The 12,449-nt window shown below is 31.4% G+C and overlaps 2 protein-coding genes across 2 annotated transcripts in view; one reads left to right on the plus strand and one right to left on the minus strand.

Annotated features, from left to right (window-relative positions):
* Nucleotides 1-1,530, plus strand: part of LOC106074829 (neuropeptide FF receptor 2-like) — a 33,138-nt gene extending 31,608 nt beyond the window's left edge. The window contains exons 11-12 of the mRNA XM_056018900.1: nt 470-616; nt 1,314-1,530. Of these exons, the coding sequence (XP_055874875.1) occupies nt 470-582 (113 nt within the window). The 3' untranslated portion in view covers nt 583-616; nt 1,314-1,530. The remainder of the gene's footprint in view (nt 1-469; nt 617-1,313) is intronic.
* A 2,531-nt stretch (nt 1,531-4,061) lies between these two features.
* LOC106074811 (DNA-binding transcriptional regulator BolA-like) lies at nt 4,062-12,281 on the minus strand. The gene is made up of 7 exons (XM_013235656.2): nt 12,169-12,281; nt 7,490-7,649; nt 6,077-6,124; nt 5,874-5,925; nt 5,159-5,223; nt 4,878-4,946; nt 4,062-4,214 (listed from the first exon to the last, which is right to left on the minus strand). Exons 2-7 carry the CDS (start codon nt 7,616-7,618, stop codon nt 4,137-4,139), a joined length of 441 nt encoding a protein of 146 aa, XP_013091110.1. The 5' UTR covers nt 7,619-7,649; nt 12,169-12,281; the 3' UTR covers nt 4,062-4,136.
* Nucleotides 12,282-12,449: the final 168 nt, after the last annotated feature.

The raw sequence follows: 12,449 nt of genomic DNA on the forward strand, positions 1-12,449 counted from the left end.
GTCTCCAGCTTCTCTTTACACTTCAACTTTCTGTCACCCGTCTCCAGCGTCTCTTTACACTTCAACTTTCTGTCTCCCGTCTCCAGCTTCTCTTTACACTTCAACTTTCTGTCTCCCGTCTCCAGCTTCTCTTTACACTTTTATTTTCTGTCACCCGTCTCCAGCTTCTCTTTACACTTCAACTTTCTGTCTCCCGTCTCCAGCTTCTCTTTACACTTCAACTTTCTGTCTCCCATTTATAACTGCCACAAACTTCCTCGTGGTTACATCAGAATCTATTTAGCTAATACAAACAAATTGTCCGTCAATGTCGTTGGGTTGTATTTAAATGTCTTTATATTGTGTGATCTGTCATATGATCTTAGTTTTTGGTGATGTTTTTATTTCAGGTGCTTTTGAACTGCTACCTTTGTTTTCGGCTGTGTTTATTATTTATTTATCGCGTTCATAAAAAAGTCTTTTATTTCAGGTGTCGCAACAAATAAAACACCAGAACTATCAGCACACTCAGCGTCCAGGACACCAGAAACCATGACGTCATCGTTGAAATCGGACATTTTCGTAGTCAAGTGCGACTCCTAGAGACCCACTTCAATTTCCAGACTTCAATACTGTCGTAAGTGAGTGTGTGTGTGTGTGGGGGGGTATGTAGCAGTAATAAGGTTCTTCAATTTGACATACATTCTAGATACATATATATGTCATGGGCGCAGGTGTCTAATTGCAGAGCACGTTGAAAAATGGTTTACGTGGGAGGAAAGGGGTTCGAAATCCGGGCCATCGAGACGACCGAACGACAATCCAGCGCGCATACCGCACGACCGCTGTTTCCAAAGCACATGGCTGCCAAGCCGAGTGTTCCGTTAGACGTCTTGGATAAACCGCAACATTTACCAGCGATCTCATAATTTAAATTGTGAACCATTGTATAATTATTTGCCACATACAAAGATTAATACACTGAAATAAAGCACAATACATCTGACAGCTAATCAAATGACTTGACTATATAAGTAGTATATGAGATGGGGTGATGACATCGGTTAATAAACATTAAAGATGATTGAGTGTGCACTAGGTAAGCCACTGAGCATAGCGTAAGCAAGAAATAGCAGAGAAAACGAACGCTACATTTCTTTTTATTTTAAGAGTGACGCATTCATAGCAAGGTTTCTTATCTCAAAAAAATTGTTATGTAAAATAGAAAAGAAGAAGTTATATACATATATATATGTTAAAGATATAAAAATTATAAAGCAGCAACAACAAAAAAATGCTAAAATGCTTTATTGATTTTTTTTTTATTTTTGCAGAAAATGAGTCGGGAGTGTTCAAAGAAAAAGTGTCAACAATTATGAAAAAAAAAAAAAGCTTCAAAACACTGACCGATCCCTGTCTCGCTTGTGAGTGGGCCTCCCCATCTCAGGACATCGTTCTACTAACAATCTATTCGCTCTACGAATGTCGTTTTGATTGATGCTGCTAACAGATATGAGTGCATCCTACGCTAATAAAAACTTGTTTCCAAAATTTTAATCCTAGACTTGAAATTTTCTTTTGCAAATCTCCATCAATAAGATTTTCAGGATTCAACGTCATATAAAAATACAACTACCACTGTTCCATTGTAGTAGGAGCTAGAACAAAACCTCACTTAACTCTGGTTTAGATCAAAAACAATTTGTGCAGACCCCATCCTATTGTAGTGTCATCTACAAAAAAAAACTTAATTCAGTTATTGTTTCTCTTAAAAAAGGTGAAATAAAAAGTGTATTTAATTACGCATGATAATTTCCAATATATGACATAATTTTCAAGCTAAAATATGAAATACTAGAATCAAATTACAATTTTGTGTTTCAAAAAAAAAACATTTTTTTTTTTGTTTGAGACACAATCTTGTAGTAACCAAGTTGATGTTCTCAAATGAAGTCTATTGATTTTCACAGGAATAACTTTTTTAGCGGCCCCCGAAAGGGGAAAAGACGCTATTAGTTTTGTGCGAAATGTCTGTCCGTCTGTCTGTCTGTCCGTCCGTCCCGTTTAGATCTCGTAAACTAGAAAAGATAGTGAAAATTCGACATCACAATATTTTAGACCATTCAAAGTTCTGATGCAATGGCTACTTTTTTTTTTCTGAAAGCGAAAAATCTAATTTTTAAAATCAGTTATGCAAGCAGTTTTTTCAAGAGAAAAAGCTAATTAGTATGCATTATAAGTTAGACCTAAATTAAAACGAATCTTTGTAATCTTGTTTACTTTTGATTTTCAAATTTTGTCTAATGCAGAACTTAAATATGTGATGTATGGAAAGCTGAACTTATTAATAATCATGATACATAATAGAGTGCAATAGTTATTGAGAGAAGAAAAAAAAATGATGAAACATGAACTCTAATGATGAGGACTTGAACCACAGATCTTTCCAACCTGGTCACAAAGCGCTTGGCTCACGAACCAGGAATTTGGGATCGAATCCTGGTAAAGACTGAGATTTTTAATTTCAGTATCTTTTGGTACCTCTGAGTCCACCCAGCTCTAATGGGTACCTGGCATTAGTTGGTCGTTGTGATGACCACATGACACCTTCGTTAAAGGTAAGTCACAGAAACATATGACCTTTACATCATCTGCCCTTTACATCACAAGGTCTGAAAAGGGAACTTTACTTTACATTGCAGTGACCCATGTATAAGTAGTTATGTGCACACATGAATAAACAGTCTATTGCTAGCAGTAACATAACTTTTATTCTTACAGATGTTACAAAGTTAAAGTCTGTTAGTAAATTTTTTTATCATGCCTAATATAAGAAAAAAAAAAGCATATCACGAAAAGACCAAAATAAAATAATGTGCTCTTGATAATTCTTTGTGCTAAGTCATAACTTTTTAAATATCAGAAAGCTATACAATGGTGGGCTCTGTTAGTTTCTCCTATGGCCAATGACACCCAATGTCAATGAAGAAACACTTCTAGTCCAAATTAAACTTTTTTTTTTATCCATCCCTCTTCACCCATGCAGTGAAATGAAACTTAGAACCAAAAAAAAAAAAAATTAAAGACACACAAACATATTTGTTTATTTAATTCTAAATTACTTAGACTTAGATCCTCCTGCGCCATTCAGTACATGGGCAGAAAGCTATCTCCACCACAAAGATCTGTCACTGGCAATGTCTGAAGTCTCTTCCCACGAGGTGTCCATTACTCTGAGGTCTTCCATGAAAGCTATAAGATGACGTCGCTGTTTGCGCTTTCCTCGTATTGGCCTCCATGTCATCACAACTCTTGGTATGGGTGGTTCATTTTGTCAGAGAACATGTCCCCCAAACTTCATGCGACGCTCTGTCACAACCTCACTAAGTGATCAAATTTCAGTTCGGCTTAAGATTTCCTTGTTTGAGACTCGATCTGCATAAATGACTCCTAAACTCCGTCTTAACCAACTTTGTTGAGCCACATTTAGTCTTTACTCAATTTTGGCAGATGACTTCCATGCCTCATATGCATATGTTGCTGTTGGGGTGACGATTGTGTTAAGAAGGTGTATTTTTGTCTCAAGTAATTCTAAATATTAGTTGTTTTTTCTTATCTTTACATATTAAAAAAAGGATAATAGCTTATTTTATTTATTTTTGATATTTTTATGAGATGGGAATATGGTAGCTGACAAAAGACACTCCATTAATCTCCACACCACCAGAGGAAAGACTAAACTGAAGATCTTTTTCATGTTGACTACTGTTTCATCTCAGAATTGCAAGCAAAAAATCAAGCAATGTATCATCATCTCTACTATGTGCCTACATTTCGCTATGCAACCAGCACATACCTAAGCATAGATGCTATTCACAAATCGTAACAGCTTATAATTTTCAGTACAAGATGTAACCTATAAATTTATAAATGTTATTAGTTGAATTTAAGAGTAGGAGAATTACTTAAAATACTAATACATTTCTTTTATAAATTTTAAGCTATGGTTACTTTTTGTAGTAAGAGCTGGTAAAATCATAAAATCCTTTTAAAAAAAAAAAAATGGAAGAAGACAAACAAAATTGAAACAAACTCTTTATTCTCATTTACAAATTACCAAGCAGACAAACATACAAAACAAATTGTTCTAAGCATTTCTACAGACCAGCCCCTCCTCGACATGCAGGTGACTGACCGACTTCTTTGGAAACTTCCCATTCTTTTGGTGTTTTTGCCTGATGTACAAAAAAAAAATTAAAAAATCAAAAGCTTTTTTCTACTGAAAGTAAAACAATTACGTAAAATAAAAACCACAAAATCTTCACACTTGAGATTCTGATATGTTACAGTTATACTTTGTAAAAAGAGTTCAGTCTTCAATCAATCAGTCAAACTACCAAAAAGAAATGTGTGTCCCCAGTTTTATATAAAACATTCACTTGTGATAAAGAACTCCTATGTTGACATCCATAATTTGTGATTTTTTTTTTAGCAGTTTTTACTTAATTTTTTTACGAAACAAAAAAGTAATTCAATAAGAATTTCCTTCATTAAATAGAGTCTACAAATAAATAATTTAGTTTTTCACATAGATACCGCAAGGTCATTAAGTTATAAGAACCACCAAATGGTTTATAGCACTCAACAAGTTATTGTCATTCTCATAGAAAAATAATAAATATATTTGAACAAATATTATACATCTTCAAAATCATTTCTGAATATTAAGTAAATTTAAAATTGTAAGATATAGCTTTTGTTTTTTCAATTCATTCTTTTGAATATTGATTAATTACTTGCATTAAAAATAAGAATTATGTAAGTTAGCTTCATCTGTTCTGTTCTTGTAAAGTAAAAAAAAAAAAAAACAACAAATAAATTACTGTATTTCAACTTACCACAATAGATAAAGCATGAATAGAATGATCTAATTCTTCTTGTATGGCTTTATGAACAAGCTGATGTTTCTGAATGTACAAAAGAAAAATAAATAAGTCAGTATATTTCACATCAAGCAGACTATCATTTCCACCAATACACTAAACTGAATTGCTTCTGACCCACACAGATGTGAATACCACAGCCATCATGAAGTATTAGTCAAGTTAGATTCAAACACAAAAATGAAATTTTTCACAGCTATCATCGATGGCAATAACTACATTCATTATTCACTTACTTCAATACGTTTGACATTTTCAAAGGCTGAAGACACAATCACAACTTTAAAATGGGACTCAGTTCCTAAAAGAAAACAAAATTATATTTTAAATTAAAGAAATGTGAATAAACAACAACAAAAAATAATTATATTTTAAAGTAAAAAAATGTATAATATACAACATAATTAGTAATTAGGTGACTATTTTTGTAACTGAAGGGAAATATATTTTTTTTTAAACAAATAAATTCTAAAGATTTAGTTAAGTTATTCTCCGAAATACTGTAAAAACAAAACATTTGATAAACATTTCCTAAAAGAGTGGCTCAACATAACTAGCAACAATTGAGTTTGGGGTGGTTAATACAATAATTAAATTTTGAGCAGCTAAACATTATTTAAAACCCTTATACTGACTAAACATTACATATAACATTTAATTCATTACTTGTATGGATGTATTAGTGAAATACCAGGTATAGAATTAAATATTCAAGAATTATGTGTTTATTCTTTTGTCTTTTAAGATATAACATTTATAAATTGACACACTCTCAGAAAGATAAATATTTTGATCATATTTTTTTTTTCTTTTTATTCCTCTAGTTGTTGTTTTTTTTTTGTCTGTTGGCTTTTTTTTTAAATGAAATAACTGTGGACCAAAATAATTGTGCACTGAAAAGCTTAAAAACAGGATCGTGGAATAGAAAATAATAGGACTAATATTACTCACCTTTTGGTACATTGTGCATATAACTTTCATTTATTACTTCTATATATTCTGGCTAGAAGAGAAAAAAGGGGGTTTTAAAGCACAATAGAAAGAAATATTTTATATTATATTTTATAAGTCTTGTCATTTTTTAACTGACTTTGGAATTAAAACTTGCAACAAATTTCAACTTAATGTTTAAGATTTGAAGAGATAATCCATACCTTTAATGCTTCTGTTAATTTTGTACGAATGGCATTTTCCACTGGTTTCTGGAAAAAAAATAGCATACAATGTACTGCACTTTGTATGTAGGAATAAAAACATTTCTTAAAATATGTACAAAAACACACTCCTTCAAAAAATAATGACCAGTTTTTATTATATTTCTTTGCTACAGTGAATCATCATTACATCTATTTTAAGGCTTTATACTATGATTAAGAGTTCATAAATGGTAACCTGTAGTAATATGAAGAGGATCAATCAGATAGAGGTATCGATTCAACATTTTTTTAGGGTAATTCTTAGTGTGTGTTTACCTTTGGTGCTGGGCTTAGACAATACGTCAGCCCATTTTTTAACCATAGCATAAATACAGTCCATCTGAGAAATCAGCTTTATCTCATAGAGACTATGATCTTCACATTTTTTTTTTATATTAGCTTTTCAAGCAAAAGCAGACTTCAAAGTTAATATAAATACTGCACATATCAAAATGTTACTTTGAAAAATTAAAGGTCAGTTACATTTACTACACAAATATTAAAAGAAATGTTTGCTGTAGACAGAAATGTTCAGCCTGTCCCATTAAGGTGGCTGGTCATCAATTTATCAAGTTTAGTTTTTCATTTACAACATTTACTTATAACTATAATGTGGTCTTACTGTTATTAATCCAAGACAACACTCTAACAAGTACTAAAGCTCAGTAATAAGAACTACTATTAACAAAATTAGAGGTGGGTTGTTGTTTTTTTATGCATCATCTGGAGTTCTTGACAATTACAAAGTATACCATAGAAAGACTCAGGCTACTATGGGCTTTATGTTGATAAAGAGGACTGCACTCAACTTAGAACTCTGAAGGAAACTGATTGCTGAGTACAACAAATGAGGTGAAAACAATTCACAGAATATACAGAGAAGAGACAAGCAGGCCTATTTATAGATTTTACCCATTGATATTTGCAATTCTACTCAATTAACAGTTGATAGAACTTCATGCTTTTAAATTATAACAATATTGTGTATAAAAGACTTTGCAATTTAAGAAATATGTACTCTTTACTTTTAATCTTGAAGTTAAAATAAACTTAAAAGTTTTTCTTAAAAAAATGTCTACATAAATGGTAAAGTAACAATAACATAAAAACAAGTCTATGGAACAGAAAAAAAAAATGCCCATATTTTTGTTCGGGTGTGAATACAAGGAAAGCACCAACAGGGACGTCCTAATATAACTTGGCACCACACTTTCATGGAGGACCTCCGAGCAGTGGACACCAGCGGGAAAGAGGCTTCAGACATTGCCAGTGACAGATCTTTATGGAGAAAGCTTGCCGCAAAATGCACCAAAATGTCACGGAAGGATCAAAGTCAGACTTAGAATGATGATTTTCAAATAAAAGTCTTACCTCGTCTCCCATTTTGACTGTTGCGTAAAATGACTTATAAATTAGATGCTTGTTTGCTGATGACAAATATAAAAAGTCTCTATTGATGTTAATGATGTTGCTGATTAGGTGTTGAAATTTCACTGCCATTAATATTGTGTCATCATGAAATTTGAAAGTTCTGAAAATAAATAGCCCCCAAATTCCATGAATTTCACATTGCCTATAATCATATAAATATAATGTAAACCATTCCTAAAAACCAAAAGCAACAAAATTAAGATACTGCTTGTGAAATAATACTAGAATAGCTGTCAACCCAACTACTAGATCTTGTAATATCAAATTTCAATACAAGTTGTTATTTCAGGAACTTTTTAAAACCTTTTTGGGTAATACCTGCTCATTTATTAAATGTTGACAAAGAGCATGAAATACACTGTATCCAAAAGAGGTTTTTTAAAATATGGTAAAATATAAAAGAATGGGTAACAAATGGTTGGAAATAGAATCAGTGAGTGAATCAAGGTAATGTCTTTAGCCAGTGGGCCAGTACCCAATGGGCCGGTGAGGCTTTATTGTTTTATTTGGTACAGTGTAGTTTTAAACTGTGCTCTTTAACTGCAATCAGTTCACAGCACAGCAAAACACACTGCTTTATCAGAAAGGTTAGTAAAAAAAAAAAATACTTAGCCGTCCATTCGTCATTAGAAGCAGGACATTAATTTTTCTATTTTTCTTTTCTTGAAGCTTTATATTTATGAAAAGGAAATTGGAATATAATCCTTAAATGCTAATTAGAATAATTTTTACTTACTTAGAACTTTAGAAATTTAGATCTAGATGACAGTACTAGATCTAGACTACATAAATTTAATCATGCCTATGACTATTATTGACCATTGTCACAGTGTAAATGTTTTTATTTTAATCACTATTTTGTTGAGCACAATTTTTGAATTTATTTATTTGTGGGCCGGATTGTTGACTGTAACTCTAAATTAAAGTCTAAATCTAGTAAATTCTAGTACTCTTCTACCATTTGTTACTTTGAGTAACTTTAGTTTGTACAGACAGTATAGTAATCACAATCACAGTGGCTTATGATTAGACATTGAAGACATTATTAAATGATCATTACGCTGAATTACAGTCATTAGAATTCATTAGATAATTAGTTTTAAGTTTTAGATCTAGTGCCTGTGTAAGTGTGTTGGTTTCAACACCAAGTCCACCCCCTATCACTATATCAGAGTATCTCAGTATCAATGGACCTCATTCACCTATTGTAAACAAACAACATTTAGCCATGTGATAATATTGTTAAAGCAATGAAAAAAATGTATCACGTGATAGCCTTTGTGAATTACAAAAATTACATAATTTGTATTGTATTATAGAAAAGATTGAATCACTTGGCTAAATCAGTAAATGTTGTTTGTTTATGACTGGTGAATGAGGTCCATTATAAAAATCATTATTTATAATTATAAAATCATACTAGTCTAGATCTATTCTAGAGTCTAGCATTGCCCAGCATTTATAGGCATTATTATTATCATTAGATTATAGATCTAGTAGATTTTATTCTGGAAATTCTAGATCTAGAGCAGTGATTCCCAAAGTGGTCCATATAGACCCAAGGGGTCTACGGAGGTGAAAAAATTAATTGGGGTCTATGACCTGTAAATGGGGGTCTACGATAATGTATCTCATTTAAGCATGTCTAAACTTTAAATTTCATTTTCTATTAATGATTTGTACCTTAGTTAATCCTTTGAATTTTAGCCTTGTTAGTCTAATGATTTTATTTTTACAAGTTTAACATCTTATTTTAATTAGCTTAATTTTGTCTGTATGAAAGTACCTAGTCTTGTACATGACCGAGTCTGAAAAGAATTGTAGAAAGTCCATTGGTTATTAGAACTTTGGCTTCATTTTGTCCTTGTGAAACAAGCAAATGCATTTTTGCTTTTTATGCAATAAAGTTTAAAGTTATGTCGCTATGAAACCATTAAATCTGAAACATTCTTTGAGGCAACGCCAGCATGATATAATAGATTAAGATTTGAAATGTTTGATTGAGTATCACAAAAGAGAAGAGGTTTGTGAACATTTTACAATACTTTACTTTATCAAACTCTAAAAAACTGCACACTGTAGGTAAAAAATAGACTTTGCCAGCCATTGAAGAGGTTTTGCAACCTGTTTTACACAATCCTATATACAGTGCTTTTTTTGTAAAAAAAAAAAAAAAAAAGTAGGTGCCGGTACTCAGTAGTTGATTGCCTAACTTTTAACTACTAAAAATTAATAATAAACGTTAAAATACGACAAAAATAATAATTTTTTCAAAAAGGTGCCGGCATGCCATAGCGGTGTGTACCATCACAAAAAAAGCCCTGCCTATATCTGATATCATAATAAAAATTCCTCGTTGCTACAATATAGTGATAATATAGTGTGTTATTACTATCATATTTTTCGTTTTGTTATGAATCAAGAAATTATAAAGATCTACTTTTTGATCAATGGCTCCATCACACTGAAGTATGATAGTTGTCATGATTGTTTCATAATTTAATGTGGTTAATTTGCTGCTTCAAGGTAATAACCTAAATTTTGTCAAAACGAATGCATAATCTCAGTGTTTCTTGGGAGGATTAAATTAATGTAGCGTGCTTTGGACAGCATGTTTTTTTTTTTTAATTTTCCAAATTTAACTTTGTCAAACAGTATCTAGTCGAGACGGTATAACGTTAAACCTAAATTGAAGCTCAATATGAAAATTTTATTATCAAACTTTTCCACCAATAGTTTTTTTTTTATTAGTCAATTCATGTCATGCATACTAATTTTTTTTTGCTTCATTTTAATTTGAATATCATCAATGTACATACATATCTGCAAGAAAAACACATTTGATATTAATGAATTTAAACCAAAATTCAGGGGGTCTACCGAAAACTGGAAAACATGGCAAGGGGTCTATGAGACAAAAAAGTTTGGGAACCACTGATTTAAATATTTTGTCTTCTTTGGGTTATATCCCTTTGATGTTTATTTTTAAGATTAAAATGGCGTTCGATATCTTACGAAGCTGAGATTGCTTATATAAAAACTGCTATTATCGAACACCCCCTTTTTAAACCTCAATTTTCATGTTTAGGTAACAAAGGACACTTTCAAATAAATAGTTGTAAATATTTCTCAGCCTAATTAGAAGCGTATTATATAGTTTTTTTGAGCTGAAGCATCATTAGCATTAAAAAATACCCTTAACCCGAGACTCACTCCACTCTTCCCAAGAGTTCAAAAAATGTGAAATTTTTATACCAATATTACCAATGCACTTTGAATATATAAGTAAAAAAATGATCCTCGGGTGAAAATGAAACTAATTATAACTTAACTATAAAGAAATGGACGATGCACAATAAGAATGGACTAGTTTCTTTATAATCATCGAAATAAAGGAGAATTTTAAAAAATACAATGGGGTGTTCGATAAGTACCTTAAAACGAAGGTGTTCGATAGATGTAAGTTACTCTAGTCTAGACTAGTCTTAAGTAGGCCGTTCAGTCCGCCTGAAAAATCGTCTGTATTTTTTTTGTCCCACTTCGCCGGGAAACGAGGTTAGGGTATCCCATTTTCTTTTTAAAAGCCTCTTGTAAATATAAGTCGTATATAGTCATGTGATACACTGTTGTACGCAGAAATGGATGACCTTTCCATTACTGTTTGAAATATTAAGATAGCTTAAGTGTGTACGAAACTGTTGCAGGTTGAAGTTTTCTCTTTGTAATATCTTCGTATTCTGTTGACCCTTAAGAAAATTTCAAACATCGTTTTAAAGCTCATCACTTGCCGATTCTATGTGTGTAATTAGTTTTTTTGTAAGTATTGACAATTCCAGCGGCTTTTGATTGAAAGTAATTTTTTATTTTGGTCCAATTAAATCACTCGCGCAGCCCTCTTTTTTTTTCCCTACGCGTCATTCGCGATGTCAAAAGTAGGTCACGTGACTGGGCCCAGCCAATCACCTTGTGCTTACCGGCTGTATAAATGGGTCAAATGAATGAATGCCATGTCAGATGAACGTATTTTCTCACTTAAAATATTATTTCATAATGTTAATTAAAAGTTAAATAATATAAAAAAATCACAGGAATATTAATTTTAATGTATCTTAAAATATATATTTAAAAGCTAAATAATAATTACATCTATATAGATTAAAAAAATAATTCAAAGTGACAATGTAAGACAAGACAACCAAAAGTGGGACAAACAAATAAGTAAAATACAAAGTCAAAGAAGAGGTCAAAATAATGAACTAAAAAATTTATAACTTTTGAACTAATTATCCGATTTTCAAAATTCTTTTTGTGTCATTTATATCTCAAAATTATCCATCTAGCTATAGTGGTTTCATTGCATATAAGTAAATAACTATTTTATCACTGAACTCCCTATCTTAAGTCTAGAGAGTCTTGAGTCTAGCCTCTAGGCTCTAGGGCTAGGGAGTCTAGTCTAGAATATCTACATCTAGGAAAATAAGATTCTAGAGTGTATATCGAGATCTAGAGATGTTACAATTGTTACATCTAGATTTAGACTCTAGATCTAGATACTAAGATAGATAAATAGAAATAGATTCTAGCAGTCAATGAATTAAATTACTAAGATCTACTCTTACTGTTTTGATTTTGCAGATAAAATAAAATGTAGACCAGAGTGACACTTCTTTATCAAAGTTAAAAAACTGTGATGTGTAATTGCTAGAGAACAAAACTTTAATTGTAAATATTCTAGATTTAATTTCAAAATAGATCTATTTCTTTAAAATCAAAAGCGCTTAAATAATATAAATATATACACAGATTATTAGATCAATTACAAAATTTATAATCTAGATCTAACACTTTTAAGAAATAGTCTAGATCTATTAGACTTAGTCTGGACTTTTTTATAAAAGTT

The sequence above is a fragment of the Biomphalaria glabrata genome, chromosome 2, assembly GCF_947242115.1.
Source record: "Biomphalaria glabrata chromosome 2, xgBioGlab47.1, whole genome shotgun sequence".
Taxonomy (NCBI): domain Eukaryota; kingdom Metazoa; phylum Mollusca; class Gastropoda; family Planorbidae; genus Biomphalaria; species Biomphalaria glabrata.

Coding starts and splice junctions, on each gene's coding strand:
- LOC106074811 (XM_013235656.2), bottom strand. CDS start 7,618: ATGGCAGTGAAATTTCAACACCTAATCAGCAACATCATTAACATCAAT. Junction 5,224..5,873: donor TATGCACAATGTACCAAAAG/GTGAGTAATATT, acceptor GTTTTCTTTTAG/GAACTGAGTCCCATTTTAAA. Junction 4,215..4,877: donor TTCATGCTTTATCTATTGTG/GTAAGTTGAAAT, acceptor TTTGTACATCAG/GCAAAAACACCAAAAGAATG.